This window comes from Prinia subflava, chromosome 13, assembly GCF_021018805.1.
Source record: "Prinia subflava isolate CZ2003 ecotype Zambia chromosome 13, Cam_Psub_1.2, whole genome shotgun sequence".
NCBI lineage: Eukaryota > Metazoa > Chordata > Aves > Passeriformes > Cisticolidae > Prinia > Prinia subflava.
In genome coordinates this window covers 5,243,612-5,259,727 of record NC_086259.1, presented here as the reverse complement: position 1 = coordinate 5,259,727, position 16,116 = coordinate 5,243,612, and the positions used below count along the sequence as shown (strand labels likewise).

The window sequence follows — 16,116 nt, the reverse complement described above, 5'->3', positions numbered from 1 at the left end:
TCTGCTGCCTCTCTGGGGCTGCCTGTCTCCAGGCCCACCTCCCCAGCCCAGTCACAGGGACTGAAGGGAGTGTGGTAGGGGATGAACCAGGCTGTGCTTGGTGATGCCCAGCAGTAGGACAAGAGGAAATGGGCAGAACCTGAACAGAAAACTCCACCTGAACCCCAGGAAGAACTTTCCTGTGCAGGTGACAGGTTGCCCAGAGAGGGTGTGGAGTGTCCCTCACTGCAATTATTCCAGAGCCCTCTGGACCCAACCCTGTGCCATGTGTGCTGGGATGACCCCACCTGAGCAGGGAAGTGGGACCAGTTGAGCTACTGTGATCCCTTCCAACCTCTCCCAGGCTGTGACTCAGTGATACCCATCAACAGCATGAGCCGGCAGGAGCGTAGAGGTTTCCCACCTGCACAGCATGGTGCTCATGAACTTCCCCGCGCACTTCGGGGAGAACAGCACCTCAAAGGTCTGCGTCTGGCCAGGAGCGATGATGCCTAGGTAGGGTTTGATGAAGAACAGGTCATGGAGGACATCTGGGAAGATTTCCAGGGAGGAACTGACACGCTGCAGGGAGAGCTGCTTTTCCTTCGAGTGGCGTGGCTTCTTGGAATGGTCCTGCTGCTCGGGCTGTTCCTGCCGCTGCTGCTGAGAGAGGTGTCGTTCCTTGGAGCGGTGCCACTTGGAATGCTTCTTGGAATGCTCCTTGGAACACTTCTTCTGCTTGGAATACAGCTGCTCCTCCTCAGAAAGCTGGTTCTCACTAAGCTGCTTCTCAGAAAGCTGCTCCTCACTAAGCTTCTTCTCTAGAGGCTGCTTCTCAGAAAGCACCTCTGCCACAATACGCTGTATTTCCTCAGGAAAGTCGTCCTCATAAAGTGTTTCCTCCATAGAAGGCTCCTTCTCATAAAGCTGCTGCCATTCAGAAGGCTGCTGCTGTTTGGAATCCTGCTGCTGCTGGGAATCCTGCTGCTGCTGCTGCTTGGCAAACTGCTGCAGCCGCTGCAGCTCAGAAGGATGATCCTGCTCCCACCAGAAACGACGCAGCAGCTCATTGCGATGCCTTACAGTAGCAGAGGAGAGGAACCGACCTGCAGAGAGGAAGAGGACATTTTTCAAAGACAAAATCCTGTGTTCCCAGCAACTCTGCCTCCTGCTGCAGGTTGGAAGGTGGAAGAGAGCTGGGATGCACTTGGAGCATCTCTGGCCAAGTACTTTCAGCAGGAAATAGAGCGTCTGGGAACAGGGTCTCTGCCTGCAGCACACGCTCCTGTGCCAAATGCAGAGGGGGGCAACATGGACTCCAACAACAGTGGACATGTGGACAAGGATGAAAAACCAATTCATGTTTTGGATTGAAGTGGCGGGGTCTTCTCCCCAGGCCCTCAGTTACCAAGTGAAATGCCCTTACGCATCAGAGCGGTTGAGTATGGCTTCTTCACTGCTTCACTATCTGCAGCTTTCTCCCAGGAGTATTCCAGGGGTACCTTCCCTGTGTTGTGCATCCTGAAACTGAAAAGCAAGGAGGAATAAAAAAAAAACCCCATACATATAAAGCAAATAGTACAGTAACATTGCCTGATGGAGTTCTGGTACCACTTTCTTCTGAGGAGCACCTTCCCCAGGCAACTCTGCCATGCTCAGACCGCTGTCCTACATGGCCCAAAAAAGTATTTCCAAGTCTGGAAGTTTAAGAGGAAAGGGCCAACATGGTGCCCAGGACACTGAAGCTAAGGGGCTTTGCCGTGGACTTTAGGTCTTGGTTTGACTGCAAACTTATTTTTGAGGAGGTGAGGACAGGGGACATGCAGTGAAAGCCAACCCATGGCTGTCCTCAGCAGAAAGGTCTGGCGGTACTGAACCTCTCCTGACCACCATCTCCTGCTTGGCTTTGCGTGCACGTAAATGGGCCTGTGCTGCTTTAGGCTGGGGTAGAGTTCTGGGAAGCAGGCACTGCATCAGCCCCGCTCGCAGGGCCCTGCCTGGCCTCCAGCACTCACGTGGCTGTGCTTGTCTGGAAGGGCAGGGTGTCCTTGAGCTGAACCACAATTGTGCTCAGTTTGAACTCGGTGTAGGCACTAACGGCACTGAGGTACACCTCGGCCTCCCGGCTGCTGTCCTCCACCACGGTGTGAGCCGGTTCCGGGACCGGCTCCACCACCTGCAAACAGAGGAGGGAAGAGTCACTGAGCAGAGCCCAGAAAGTCAGGCTGAGAAGGGAAACTTCTGGCCTCCAAGATCAGCCTCCCAGAGGGACTAGAAAGGACCATTCACTTTTACTTCCCTGGAAAGATGACAGAATTGGGACTGTTCTGCTGCAGTAGTTGTTTCTACCCACTGGTCAAAGCAGTCACTACCACAGCTGTTAATATAGCCATGCAGACTACAGCTGCATTCCAGTCCCTGTCCTTCAGCCTTGTAGAGGGACTGACTTTTTTCCTGGTACCCTATAAATTCAGCAGGTCTCAAAATTAGGGTTAAGTTCCCCTGCTGGAGCTCTGTGGCTGGAGAATCCCAAGACTGAAGAGTTCTAGAAAGTATGTTATTCTTCTTGTCTTAGGAGAGAAAGTGCTCTCCAGATGTCATGAGTGGGGGAACAGCCACAGTGCTCGGAGCTGAGGAAGTACATTTTGGGATGTGAAAGATCTCACTAGGAAAGTCTCCAACTCCAGATGTTCTCATAGAAAAGAGGATGGTTTAGAGGCGTTAAAATGGTCCAGAAACTCAGAAAGAACCTTCATCCAAGATGAATGTGTTTGGCAATAATGACAATAAAAGCAAGAGTCTCTGGAGATGATCCTTCTCTGGACTCCTCCATACTGTTATACAGTGCCTGGGCTACTCCATGATGAGATATACCACACAATACAGAGATCACAACTAAACTCTCTGGTGTCCATGCAGACAAAACTTGGAGGTCACCAGCATACACAGTAGAAGTGTATTTCTGTCCACTTCAAAAGAAGAGACAGCATGCAGCAGACTTAACTTCTTGTTGGTGAAAAGGCATCAAATCAGATGAAGAGATTTCAAACATCATAAAATGGGATAAAATCATAAAATATTGTCTCCCATTCAGCACGGGCTGCAACACTTGTGCTTCTGGATTATTTGTGTGTGGCTAAAGGTCTTTTGTCAAAATGCTTCCCCTTCTCCTGTGAGTTTATCTGGTCACTGTGCATCCACCTCTCCCCTAGAATGCACTGCTGGTGAACCTCACGGCTGTCCAATGTCCAGAGAAAGCAGGAGCTGCTCAGCCAGCAAGGATGGTGTTATGGTGGTTCTTTTTATAAAAGCTGAGTTGGCGCCTTTTTCCATTTTGCTTCTTACCTTCTGAAAAAATTCAGGCCAATGGGCAGCTGGGTCTTTCCTGGTGGAAACCTTCCATGTGACAATACACATTTTGTCATCCCAGTCCTGAACCTTCCCTTGTGGCAGCTCAGCGTTGATCTTGGTCACCTTACATTTCACAAGGTGCCTCCTGAAGGTGGCTGGGACATCTGATTTCATGGTCACTGTGATGGATTTGGCACTGCCAGGATAGAGATGTCCCACCTAGGGAGAATCAGGGAGTCAAGACCAAACTGGAAGCACTGCCAAGGGCAGGACTGACAGCAAAAGGGACTGAAGTGCTGAGCAGCTGTGCCAGGAATCTACACCTCAGAGTGGATTTATGTGAAGTTTGATACACAAAAGTAAGAACAGAAGGTGCCACCTCCCGTAACATGAGGCCTTTTCTGCAAGGCTGGCAGCCTTGGCCCAGCCAAGCCAGGGACTGCATCTCCTCCATGCACTGGAATGGGCTATCACTGGTATGTGAGGATTCCCTGCCAGCTCCTGGGAACACCAGGGCAGGGCCTGAGCACTGGGGGAGGCCAGAGCAGTCCACACTCACCTTGGGGGAGAACTGGAATGGGGCGTTTGCCTCCCACTCAAAACGCATGACCTTCCTTTGGGTGTGGTTGGTGATGGTGAAGGTCCTGCTGCAGAGCTTCCCGACAGGAGAGGCCCCAAACTGGATCTCATTCACTCTGACAGCTGTACAGGAGGAGAGCAAGGGATCTCAGCATGCAGGGAGCTCCACCCGCCCCCCTCACGTGCACAGACACCCGTATGTTCAATGCTTCCTTGCTCCAAGCCTTCCTCCCTCTGCAAGCGAGTTCCCCAGGCAGTTCCTCATCCCACCACTTTCAGGGAAACACCCTGACACATCCCTAAGCCAGAGACAGGCAGCACAGCACACACTGCTCTGCCTGTATGGCTACCATGCCCACAGGCCACCAAGCCCAGTGGGTGACAGCCCAGGCCTGGCTAGAGAGAGGCCAGACATGATCTGACATTTTCCTCTTCCTTGCTCCACCCCGGCAGCCTCTCCTCTCTTACCATCAATGATGTCTTTCTTCAGACTGCTCTTAGCATTCCTGTCCTCCTCCTCTAGTCCGTCCAGAGTGAATTCATCCTTGTGGCCTTCACCCACCAGCTCTATTACGGTCTTGTTAGAGGTGTCCCCCACTAAGGCACGAATCTTCCCTTCCAGACGTTGAGCCAGGGTGGGTTTGAAAATGACATCAAACTCCGTTGACTGCCCATGATCCAGAAGCAGGAAAGGCTTTGGGGGCTTCTTCTCTGCACAGCAATGGAAATGAGAGTTAAGTGATACAGCTGTGCAGAGGAAATACTTCCATAGGGTATATGAGGAATAAGAGGTGGAAAGAAGCTGCCTTCTAAGCACAGGTTCTACCCCCAGTGGTTCCAGACCCTCTTCTATGTTCACAAGACGGCCTCCAGACACATTCACCATTTCAGCAGCTTAACCTCAGGCTGATGCCCAGCCCTCATTCCCTCTGCTTCCAGCCAGCTTCAGCCATATGGAAAGCTGAGCCAAAGAGTGCTTTTGGCTTCTGCTGGCTGGCTGTGTGCTCAAGGGCTGCATCTGTTCAGGCTGGTCCCTTCCCACATGCAGCAAATACCTCAGAGGGTGCACTGAGGTAGTGACAGCCCCCCACAACTCAACCCACCATGTCTAGAAGAACAGAAGAACTTCCTACAACTTGCTAGGAGGAAGCCCTGCAAAAAGTCCCCAAGAATAACTTGGGAGATGGAGAGCCCAAGGAAAGAAACTGTATCTCACATCTGGCTGCTGCTCACAGAAGCCAAAAGCAGGGCACACATTTTCCCTCTGTGCATGATCACACTTCATGGTTAATGAATTTACCATTTTCAACGGAGTCCTCTTCCACATCTTCAGTGTAGAATCTCTTTAGTGTGGAGCGCCTGCCTTTCAAGAGGAACGCTCCGTGCTCGTCCTCCAGGTGTAACATAAACTGAGAAAAGGGAACACAGAGCACAGTGGAGCTGGTGTGAGTACAGGATGGCACAGGGACTGACACCGCAGTGCTGCCGGTCCCACACGGGAACCCAGCACCTCTCCCACTACAAACAGCACTTAGCACAAAAGTTAAGCCAAGCCAGATGGGAAAAAGGCATTCAGAGGCATTTGGATGGAACTGACCCAGAACCAAACAGGACAGAAAGTAATGAGCGGAATGGAATTAAGCCACAACTCAGTTTACTTAAAATGTACTAAACTGGGATCAAATACAATCTAATGGAACTGGGAAATCGCCCATGTCCATGAAAACAAAAGGTGACCTGAGAGACAGCGGGGGAAATACTCCACCACCTTTCTTGTGTTCAAGTTAAAGAAGAAAGACTGGATGGACAATTTCCAAGAACTCCCTTCTTGGAGAACAGGCATCAGTCATTTGCTTAAAAACAATTTCTGACACCTCTTCCCAGATCTGCCATGTTTTTTGGGACCCTTCCCCTGTGCCACAGGCACTTGTTCCCAAACCAGACCATTCCTTGAGAAGGTCCTCACCTCGACAGGGACGACGCCGTTGTTACGCACGACCAGGGGGAGCATCTCTGAGTCCCCCAGCTGGAGCCTCTTGAAGCGCAGCACGGCGTTTCCCCTGCTGCTGCGAGCACTTGGGCACACGACTGTCACCTGCGGCTTGTGCCCCTTCCCACTGATGGTGAAGGTCAGGACTTGGGGTCTAATTTTCACAGAGCTGCAGGAGAGGCACAGAAACAATTTCAGCTGGCACTGACCCATTTCTCAATGGGCAAGCGAAGCAGCAAGGGCCACCCACAATGTTTTCCCTGCCTGGTGCTCCTGAACAACACAGCCCCCCACCAGCCTCTTCTGAATCCACTCAGGGCCATTCACAAGAGGAATCTGCTCCAAAGAGCCAGAGCCCTCCACAATAACAGTTAAAAAACTTTCTTTTAATTGAGTCATGCAGGTACAGCAGGTAAATAAAGAGGCACCAGGTGAGACATGGCAAATCCCCTGGCTGCAGTGAGACGAGACACATGCAACAAGCAAAAGCACAGCATGAGAGCAGTACTAATGCAAGAAGGCAAAAATAAACCATTGTCACCATCAGTAAAGATAATTTCCAAGAACAGTAAGAAAGCAATTGCTTATTAGCAATTAGACATCTCTTGTTCCAATTCAGCCACTAAAGGGTTGAGGAAGGGCAGGTTAAAGCCCCAGTACACAGGTCCCAGGGCAGGGGAACTGGGCTCATCTTTCATACCAGCTCCAATCACTCACATGAAATAGCTTAGTGAATGCCAGGGAATCACAGAGGATCCCTTAATTTTACAGAAACAAAGAGGAAACTGACTGCTGACTTGCTGGCACATAAACTGCTTCATCTAAGCCTTTGTCCTTGGAAACCTTTAGCTTAGCTGCAGCACATATCAGTAACTTCCAGGTGGCTACCTAATATTTCCCTGTCTTCATGGTTCCTCATACAGGCTGAACCAGCAGTCTCATTTTTCTGCTCTAAGTGTTACTGCCTCCCAGATCATCTCATGCCAAGTGCTCTGCCTAAGGCTACTGAAAGCATTAGAGCTAACAAGAGGCCTGTGCCTTCCCAGTGGAGGGGCAGCTATCAGTGAGGCCTCCCCCAATATTTCACAGGCTCAGTTACCTTTTTGGGATGACAAGGGAAGCCTTGAAAGTGCATTCGTAGGTCTGCTCATCTGGTGGGGTGAAGATCACCGTAGCAACAGCATAGGATGAGCCAGGAATGGACATCTTGACTGGATACAAGTTGAAAAAGTTGTTGATAGAGCTTTTTTCCTTGGGGGAACCCAGAGAGCAGTGTTAGGAGAAAACACCTTTCAATGTGACACAGTTTTATTCATAAATGCATTACTGAGAACAGCCCCAGGCAGTGTGTCCTTCCTGCTTCCCTGGGCAGGCTCCCTCCCTCCCAGGGGGGAATGCTGACCTTGTGCTAAAGCATTGTGCATTTTGAGTGCTGGCAGCTGCCCCAGCATATGGGAGGTGGGCACTGCATGGAAAACCCTGCAAATAACCTAGAACTGGCCTTCAGAGAGAAGGAAAAGCCAGGGAGCCTGAGGAAATGCTCTGCTTTGAGGCCTGGCCTGTCAGTTCATAACAGCCCCTCTCTGAGTGTGCTTCCAGGAGAGGTTCAGATGGATTCACTTCTCCCACTGGAGACCCAGAGGTGTGAGCCACAACCTTGCCCAAGGCACGCAGAATTCAACACAACTGTTCCCTGGCTCTGCTGCTCTCCCCTGCAGTTTGACCTGCACTGAGCTAGACTAGTCTGGGCCACAGGAAGCAATGCATCTACAGAACAAAACTGGCTCTCACACGGCCCTTAGAGGGCAACCAGCACCTTGGCCTCCTGTTCTTACCTTTCCAGGCAGGGGTTTGATAGAGAGGACCACATCACATGGCAGACCGCTTGCATTGTAGAAGGTGAAGAAAGCTTTAGCCTTTTGCCCAACCAGAACCTTGTTGAAGATGAATTTGTTCTCATCTCTGATGAACAGGCCTGCACCTTTCACTGACTGCAGTGTGTTGCTGAGGTCGGCGCTGCTGCAGATTGGGTAGTCCTCAAAGATTGACGTGACATCCTCAACGATTGCTGTGGATAGACCAGAGGGATGAGCACGGAGAAGCCTCCCTGATGAATTTATCTGGACCCTGCTGACCTCTCAGAGGGCTTGGTAAGCCCTTGCTGCCCAGGTGACTGCTAAACCCAGCACTGGGTGGGGGAGCTGCTGTGAGGATGGAGCTCAGTCAACCTCAGTCTTAGAGAGCATTGCTTTCCTTTTATCCTTCCATGCATCCCTCTCAGCGTGGGAGGGATGAGTCCACTGGTAGACTTGAAGAGGGCTGGAACCTCTGGGGATTTTAAGGTGGGACACCAGGGCTAGTGTGCCTCTCTATCCAAGCAGCAGGTGTAGGTGCTGATCAGCAGCAGGTGTGACCAAGGGAACCTGTGGGCAGTACGTACCTGGGAGGCAGGACTCGGCAGTCAGGGTAAAGGGAATGCCGAGGGGATTGTCCTTGGGGTCTCTGCCCGTGATGTCAATGTAGAGCTGCTCCTCACATGTCCCCTCCTGCCCTGCGAGGCATTCCACTGTGATCTTCTGCTGGCCCCACGGACCGATGGAGCCAGAGCAAGGGGACACCGTGAACATGCCGAGATTGAGGGAACCCTGCAGAAAAAGTTCCAGGAGAGGCTGATGGCTAATAGCTGCACCTTGAGCACCCCAGCAAAGAGTATGTCCTGCCTTGGCCTCCAGCAGGGCCCAGGCACCCAGTCCCAGGGCAGGGAAGGATGACTCCATGGCCCAAAGGCAGCCCCAGGCTGAGACCAACAAGCCAAGAGGAGCTGCAAGCCTGTCCCAGGTGGCAGAGAGAAAGGAGTTTAAGTGCAAAGAATGAAGGTGGTAGCTGTGATCCTTCAGCCTCCAGAGGTGACACAGAGAACAGAAATAGCTGTGAGAGATCATGGGAGAGAGGTAGGGGACTGGGAAGAAGAAAAAGAAATGTTGTGTGAGCTCTGTGGACTGGGAGTTCAGTGGGGGATGGTTTTGCTTCTCTGGTGTTCACAGAGCTCTGCTGGCCAGCAGCTACCAAACACAGGACCTGCTCCCCCCTGTTGACCCCACAACTCCAGGTGAGAGCCAGAGTACAGGACTGTCAGTGGGTCTGAGCAGATACTGGGCTCCATCCTGCAGACCACATCCCACCCTATGGTGATGAGCCCCAGCCTGGTCACGGCAGCATCTTCTCACATCCCCTGCAGCAGCATTGTTGGGGAGCAGGAGTCACCCACCTGTGTCGAGGAGCTTGATTTCCTTCCCATGGAGTGCTTTGTAGCCAACGGAGCAGATTCCCCTTGCTTTGAACTGAGAAGAGAAAGCAGAGGTATGTGTCAGGCTGAGCTGCCCTGCCTTTCTCTGAGGCCAAAGCTGGCCTTCCTCCTCACAGAGGAAAGCCTTCCTGCTCCTGATGGCTCCCAGAGTACAGCACCCATTGCTGGACAGAGCAGCTCTATCACCAGCTGCATACTACACATGGGGATACCAAGGCACTTTTCTGCTCCCTCTCCCCAAGGCAGGGATGCAAATGGACGACAGCCCAGGTCTCCTGGCTGCCTGCCACATACCAGCCGTGGGGTGGTGCCTCCTCAGACAGGAAGGGTAGTGCAGGGCTTCTCCTACCTTTGGCTTTCCAAGGCAGATGCATCCTCGGGGGCTTGGTGGATGTGGAAGTTGAAGGTGAGCATGCCTTTGTTCTCCAGCACGACAGTCTGGGTCTGCTTGGTGCCCTTGAGCATGGCACCAAAGTTGATGGGTGAGGCAGGCTCAATGCTGTACTTGCTGTACACAGCTTTTGCTGATACCCTCACTGGGATGTCAGTGACAGTCTGGTCTCCTTCCTCTGAGCTGGCATCCATCACCTGCGTCCACAGGAAGGCGTGGTAAACAAAGCAAAGAGGCCAGCCTCTACCCCAGTCCCCAGCCTCCAACCCAGGCCTCCATCAGTTTACCCCTCCCTGTTTAAGCATTTCTTCCAGAGTCAGAAGCTCAGCTCCCCTCAGGAAGCCTCCCAAATGGTTTTGAGAGACTTTGTGTATGTAGGAGAGAGGATTCTCCAGTTGAAGCCCTCCTTCCATTAGACACCTATCCTGTTTACGCTCCCAAACACCGTGTGGTAACACAGCCTGGCCCAGGCGCTCACCCGGCAGTACAGGATGGGTTTGTTCTTGAGGAGGATTTCCCTTGTGGGGTGGAAGAGCATCTCGATATTCACGTCAGGCTGGGAGGTAAGCAGCGTGCCCGACTGAGGCTCAACAGTGAAGTGGGATGCCAAGTCTTTCATACTGGGACCTGCACCCTTCAGCATGAACCTGGGGAGAAAGGGAAGGAATGGAGATCTCTGCAGTTAAAAGTATTGGCACCACCAGCACAGCCAGGACTTTGTATGGGACCAGAAAAAAAAGAAAAAGGAGAGTCCAGCTCTGCTCAGGGAAACCTGCATCTTGACAGAGAATGCAGACAATCACAAGGTTACTGCAAGAAACCTTGACACCAAAATTTTTCATTCAGTTCTTTACAGAGTATCAGAAGGAGAAGGAGGTGACCATCAAAGAAAGGCAATCAATCTCAGCATTTCAGTGGCTGAAATTTTGGGGGCTCTCCTTTGGGTTCCTGCTGAGCTGTGAAGAACTGCTCGTTTGTGGCTGGATTCTCTGGTAAAATAGTTGGGATTAGAGAGCCCAGGTTTTGTATTTACCATGAGGCAGCCAGCATGGAAACAGGTTCTAGCCATTGACAGAGAAAGAATGCAGGCCTGGGAAGCCGAGGAAATGCTCTACCAGGCAGCTGGACTCACCTGTACTCAAGGTCGTATACCCCTTTATTCTTTAGACTCAGGACTTTCTTCACCTTATCCAGGACATTAATGGTTCCAAATTCCAAATTTCCATCTGGACCTGCAGAAAACCCGCAGAGACAGGTCAAAAATGGTATTTATGAGCTGCAGAACACACAAGGTCACAAGCTACACGGAGGTCTTGGCAAAAAACCCTTCTCAGCAAGTTTCTGTTCTTGAAAGTGTTTTCCAGCTACTTGTCTGCCCTTTCTCTTCTTACTCAAAATACCTGCAGGATTAGTAGCTGAGGAGTTTGGCTTCCATTTCCTCTGCTTCCAAGCACAAATCCAATTACTTTATATGCTGGGCTGGGCCTGTAAGAGCTGCCAACTGCCTGTTCACATCACTGTTATTTCAAAGCCCCCAAATCCAATCTGCACATGAAGCTGCACACTTCAAAGTTCAGAGGGGTGAGACTTAAGGCTGTCAGTGCCCTGACACTGCTTTATTCCACACCATTTGCAGGGTATTGCTGCCATGAGTTTTCCTAGTTTGCTGAGCGTTCATACTAAAGTAGAAATGTGCAGCTTCTCACGCTCATAAATGTAAACACAAGATCGTGTTTTGTAAATATTGACATTGTTATGAATTCCTTCTCCAAGAGAAGGTGAGGTTGAATGACAGCCTCCTTGACCAATGTGGTTGAGAGGTGGGGATACCACTCTCCAATCCATGGTCACCTTGCTACAGGTATTTAATAGGAAGAATAAACAAGGCACCTTCTTCTGCCCTGTTTGCTCTGTTCTACCCAGATCTGTCTCCCCGAGTCTCATTCTGGCTAGGCCTCACGGTGATAGGGTCTGTGCTTTATGTATCCATGCCATGCCATGCCATCCCATCTCATCCCAAGTGCTTTGGCAGCCCACCTCCCAAGCTAATGCAGTGCACCTGGACTGCTGCTTTGGGAGGCATCCACTGACCTTCAGGCATGTCGATGTTCACAAGAACATCACAGACCTCTGCAGAGACTTTGATGCTTTCAGCCTGAACAATCCCCAGGATGTTTTCTGTATCTGTAACCTGAGGCAGCAAGAAACAAACATTGTTCAGATTATTCTCTTGGTAGACAGCCTCTAAGTCCTTGTTTCTGCTGGCTGCTTCCCCTATGGCCTCCGCAGCTTCACAGGCATTGGTGGACTCCCAAGCTTTGCTAACCTGTTCATCTCATGGGCTGCCCCAGTGGGATTCTGCTGCAGGAAAAAACCCTATCAGCACAACTCTGCACTCCTGCAGCAAGGAATGTTGCTGCTAAAGCATCCTTGAGAGGCACAGGGATGTAAGAACAACCACAAGAAGTGTGAGGTGTCTCAGAGCAGGTGGCGTTGACAACCCTCTCCAATCACCCAGCACCCTCTCTGACATGCAGCCCCTAAACCATGGGGAACAAAATCCCAGGGGAGAGTTTGTTGCACTATGCAAGATCTTCAGACAAAGTCCAGGAGGAATGTAGAGATCATGCTGCAGTCTGATCAACCAAACAACAGCCTTCAACCATTCACAGGGACAAGGTGGTTGTGGCACAGGCTCAGCATGCAGTGTCTGGTTATCTGGGGGGATGTGGGTGCACTGCACGTTCTGGCAAACGCTGTGTAGAGGCAGAAGTTGGGCTCACAGCACCCTGGTGTCTGTCAGGTGCAGCTCTCCCCGACTCTGTCCCTAAGAGCACACAGCTGCTGGCTGCCCTGCTCTGCCAGGCAGGGCACAGTCCCTCTCACCTCTAGCCGCAGGGTCTTCTCAATGCTGCCAACCTGCCCGGCACTGAAATTCAGTGTCACTTCAAACCTTGAGAGGGCATCAATGGTGCCCTGATCTTGTGACAAGGAGAAGTCCTCAACAAGGTCATCCAGCCCACTGAGCTGCCAGGCCATGGGCAGTAGGGTGTCGTTTTTCAGGACCAAGGTCCTGCTGTCACGCCTGCAGAGACAGGAGGGCACTTGGCATCAGCTGCTGGATGGTCACACCAGCCTCGCCACTGAACGCAGCTCCATCCATGCCCCTTGGAGCAGCTCCATCCATGCCCCAGAAACCAGAGTCAAACATTTTCTCTTTGTCACAAGTCCTGGAGTGCCTGTGGGACGACTGACCTGTGCAGAAGCAGCTTATTGAAAGACAGCTCCAGGGGGCTGACATCCAGCTGCGCATGGACTCCATAGCAGCACAGGCTGAAGACCACTGGCTCCGGGTTCTTCTCAATGCAGCAGATGAGTTTGTCTTCCAGGAAGCCAGGGGAAGTGGGGTATGCCCAAATGGTCAGCGCCTGGACCCGACCCCACAGAAAGAAATAGAAAGAGCCCTGTGTGTGAGCAGGAGGAGCAGCCTCTGGGCATTTCTATGGTGCCTGCTCTACCTGCCCTTCTCCTACCTGCTTCTCGTTTGGTTTCAGTGTCATCCTGGGAGGGTCCAAAAGGAACGTCTCTCCTTTATCATCATTCTCAAAGGAGAACTGGACCTCTACATCCATGGGGGAGTTGTTGAGGATGTTTATACCCTCCGAGTTGCCAGGACAGTTCTGGGCCTGGTACCTGTCCACAAAAGGGGAAAAGGCTGCAGAGGAGACTGTTGCCTTTGCCACCCATGGAGGAAAGCACCATGTGTGCCCGAGGAAGCGGTGCTGGAAGACCCCGCCCTAACAAACAAGCGAGGGAAACGGATCCCAGTCAGGGGCACGGGCGTGTGCTCCTCCTTGCCTTGCTTTGATGCCTTCCCCTGTACTTGGTGCCTCCACCCCAGAAGCCTGATGAGGCCACTTCAAGAGTTTTTAATACAATGTAAATTCAAAAGTGCCTAGAAAAATAACAGTGTGCTAGGCACATGGGTTCTTTCTCCTTCTTTCTTGGGGTGCCTTCCCTGCAGGGTATAAAGAAAAGCTCTTGGAAAAACAGTTTAGCTAATCTCTTTCATGAAAGTCATGAAACTGCTTTGGATTTCATGGGTGGGTTAGCTCAAAGTGTGAGAAAGAAAAGTAAAGCCTCAGTTCCCAAGAGGAATGCCAGAAGATTACAAATGATCCTTCTCTCAGGTGTGGAAATGACTTTGGAGTGAAAGGGTTAAAGAGGCCAACAGAAATCCCAGACCGTCCATCAACCTGGCTAAAGATTGTCTGCTGTTTTAAACTATTTTGATTTCATTTCCTTGAGTTGTCAAAATAGACCCAGTCCTCCAGAGCTCCCATGGAGACAAGAACTAAATGTTAAATATTATTTTTAAAAAGTGACAGTAAAAGTAGAAATACACAATAGTTTCAATGACAATGTGTTTAGGTGGACTTTATCCAGCAGTTAGGATGCAATGTCATTACAGGAAGATGTCATTCCTGCTGTACGTTCCCTTGACACCTACTGGCAGGTCAAACATAAAATCTTATTAATAATTACAGATTAATGAAAGGTTTACAAAACCATCTACAGAATAATTGCTCAATCAGGCTACCTGCAGAGCTCAAAGCACTTCAAGAACCACCATAAAGTTCATTTCCTAAGGGGTGAAGCTGAGATGTAGAAAGGGACAAAAGTTTCCCCCAAGTCACCTTTGGACTGGAAGCAGCATGTGGCTCTGGCCACCAAGGAGGCCACCAAGGCACCCACGGGGTAGGCAGAGCAGCTCGTCCAAGGCTCATTTGCCTCTGATCTGCCCAAGTTCACACATCTGTGGCCCTTCAAACCCATGTCTCCCAGGACTCTGCCTGGGACTGCCCTGGATTGTGCCACCAGGACAGCACGTCTCTCCAAGCATGCCCAGGAAAGGACGAGGCCCAGCAGGGAGCACATACCACTCTCTTGATTTCCCACACAGCAGCGGTCCAAAGTGGAATTGCTTTGTGCTCTCAACATATTCCTTGAAGATGATTTCGTCTTCCTCCATGGTCTCCCTCCACCGTGGAAACACCAGCCTGGGCAGAGAAAGTGGGGAAGGAGGAGCTATCAGATGCTCCAAGTAGGAAATGTAGTCAGAAAACTACAACCCTTCCTGGTGGCTGAGGCACCATCTGCCTTCCCAGCTCCCAGCACAGGAAGAGATGCTGGGTGACCTCAGGGAGCACCATCTGCCCCAGCCAGAAGCCCCAAGGGGCAGCCCTGGCTGCGAGTTCAGGGGCAGCAGTGTGGGAGGCTGCCAGGGGCCAGCCTTACCGTGGGTCCTGGCTGATGCTGGGGTACAGGCCGGTGGCACTGCAGGGCAGCTCGTACTGGCGCTTTGTCTCCACGAGCTCAAACCTCAGTGTCTGCTCAAAGTTCCCCGGCATTTCGGTGAAGAAGCGGACCTTCAGTTCCACCTCACCGTGGGCAGGCACTATCCACCGGTACCGTTTCAGCCTGGCAATTAAAGAGGAGGCTTCAGACATTGCTAAGGAGCCAATGAAACAAGGAGGGTGCACTTGCCATCCCATGGAGGCACTGGCATGGGATCGCTGTGGAGCTGGGGATGATGGACCTTGTTTGGCAAGAGGACCAAGAAGCAGAGGCATCACCTCCTCCCATGCAGCTCACCTGAGGAATTCTGTGGGGATCGAGGCACTTTTCAGCGTACTTTTGGGTCTTGATGTGGATGAGTCCCAGGGACTTTCTGTTCTCTGAGTGGAGATCTGGTTCTCCTTTGGAGAGCTGTCTCTGCTGGTCGCTTGACCCATCTTTGGTTGGCCCTTGGCAGAACTGCCCTTCACATCTGGGGCCTTGGCCTAAGGGGAGAGAGAAAAGGGAGAGAGAGGTGAGCCCTGAGACATCCTCACCCTGGAAAGCAAACTGGGGGTTTGTTAACCAACGGAAGAGAGAATAAATAAATAAGTCCACCTGCCCATGGACTTGGTCTTCCCTACTGGCGCCTAGGACCCCCCTTTTCACTCAGGACCCTGTCCTCAAAGGCAGTTGATAGTTTGAAGTGATTTTTTCCCTCTTGTCTTACAGAACTGCTCTGTCTCCAGCAGAGCTGTCTCTTTTGTCCCATCCCTGACAGAAAGGAGACCTGCAGACACGGGGCCCCATCACATCTTCACAACCCCTCCACAATGATCCTTTTCCATCCAACCTGTGCCCCACGCCCCCATCTAGCCCGCTCCCTTGCCCTGGCACCCTCAGCGCCAGCACCACTGGAGCACCCACCAGATTGTCCTCCACAGCAGCACCTTCTGGTGCGTCAATGGTGAAGAGCTTCACGCGCTCTGCAGAGCGCAGCCGCTCCTCTGGGTAGGGGACTACGGAGAAGACGACAGCAGGGGGAAGGGGAGGCCCTTCGGGATGCAGTCCCAGATGTCTCAGCATCTGAAACAGAAGAGAAAGTCCTGTATATACTTCTGTCACCTTCATCCTCACAACTCCTCCTTTAAAGGCACTGAGCTTTTGGCAATGGGGTTTTTG

General features: G+C 51.6%; 1 protein-coding gene across 1 annotated transcript in view; it reads right to left on the bottom strand.

The window, feature by feature from the left end:
- LOC134557807 (hydrocephalus-inducing protein homolog) overlaps positions 1-16,116 on the bottom strand; it is a 76,317-nt gene that overhangs the window by 5,480 nt on the left and 54,721 nt on the right. The window contains exons 43-65 of the mRNA XM_063411072.1: positions 15,862-16,020; positions 15,253-15,440; positions 14,896-15,078; positions 14,538-14,657; positions 13,131-13,290; positions 12,853-13,025; positions 12,484-12,682; positions 11,689-11,788; positions 10,730-10,829; positions 10,076-10,244; positions 9,556-9,794; positions 9,168-9,240; positions 8,340-8,544; positions 7,735-7,967; positions 6,999-7,150; positions 5,876-6,068; positions 5,210-5,318; positions 4,378-4,620; positions 3,890-4,032; positions 3,325-3,549; positions 1,995-2,155; positions 1,406-1,506; positions 404-1,085 (exon numbers count right to left, since the gene is read on the bottom strand). Coding sequence (XP_063267142.1) covers positions 404-1,085; positions 1,406-1,506; positions 1,995-2,155; positions 3,325-3,549; positions 3,890-4,032; positions 4,378-4,620; positions 5,210-5,318; positions 5,876-6,068; positions 6,999-7,150; positions 7,735-7,967; positions 8,340-8,544; positions 9,168-9,240; positions 9,556-9,794; positions 10,076-10,244; positions 10,730-10,829; positions 11,689-11,788; positions 12,484-12,682; positions 12,853-13,025; positions 13,131-13,290; positions 14,538-14,657; positions 14,896-15,078; positions 15,253-15,440; positions 15,862-16,020 — 4,310 coding nt within the window. The remainder of the gene's footprint in view (positions 1-403; positions 1,086-1,405; positions 1,507-1,994; positions 2,156-3,324; positions 3,550-3,889; positions 4,033-4,377; positions 4,621-5,209; positions 5,319-5,875; positions 6,069-6,998; positions 7,151-7,734; positions 7,968-8,339; positions 8,545-9,167; positions 9,241-9,555; positions 9,795-10,075; positions 10,245-10,729; positions 10,830-11,688; positions 11,789-12,483; positions 12,683-12,852; positions 13,026-13,130; positions 13,291-14,537; positions 14,658-14,895; positions 15,079-15,252; positions 15,441-15,861; positions 16,021-16,116) is intronic.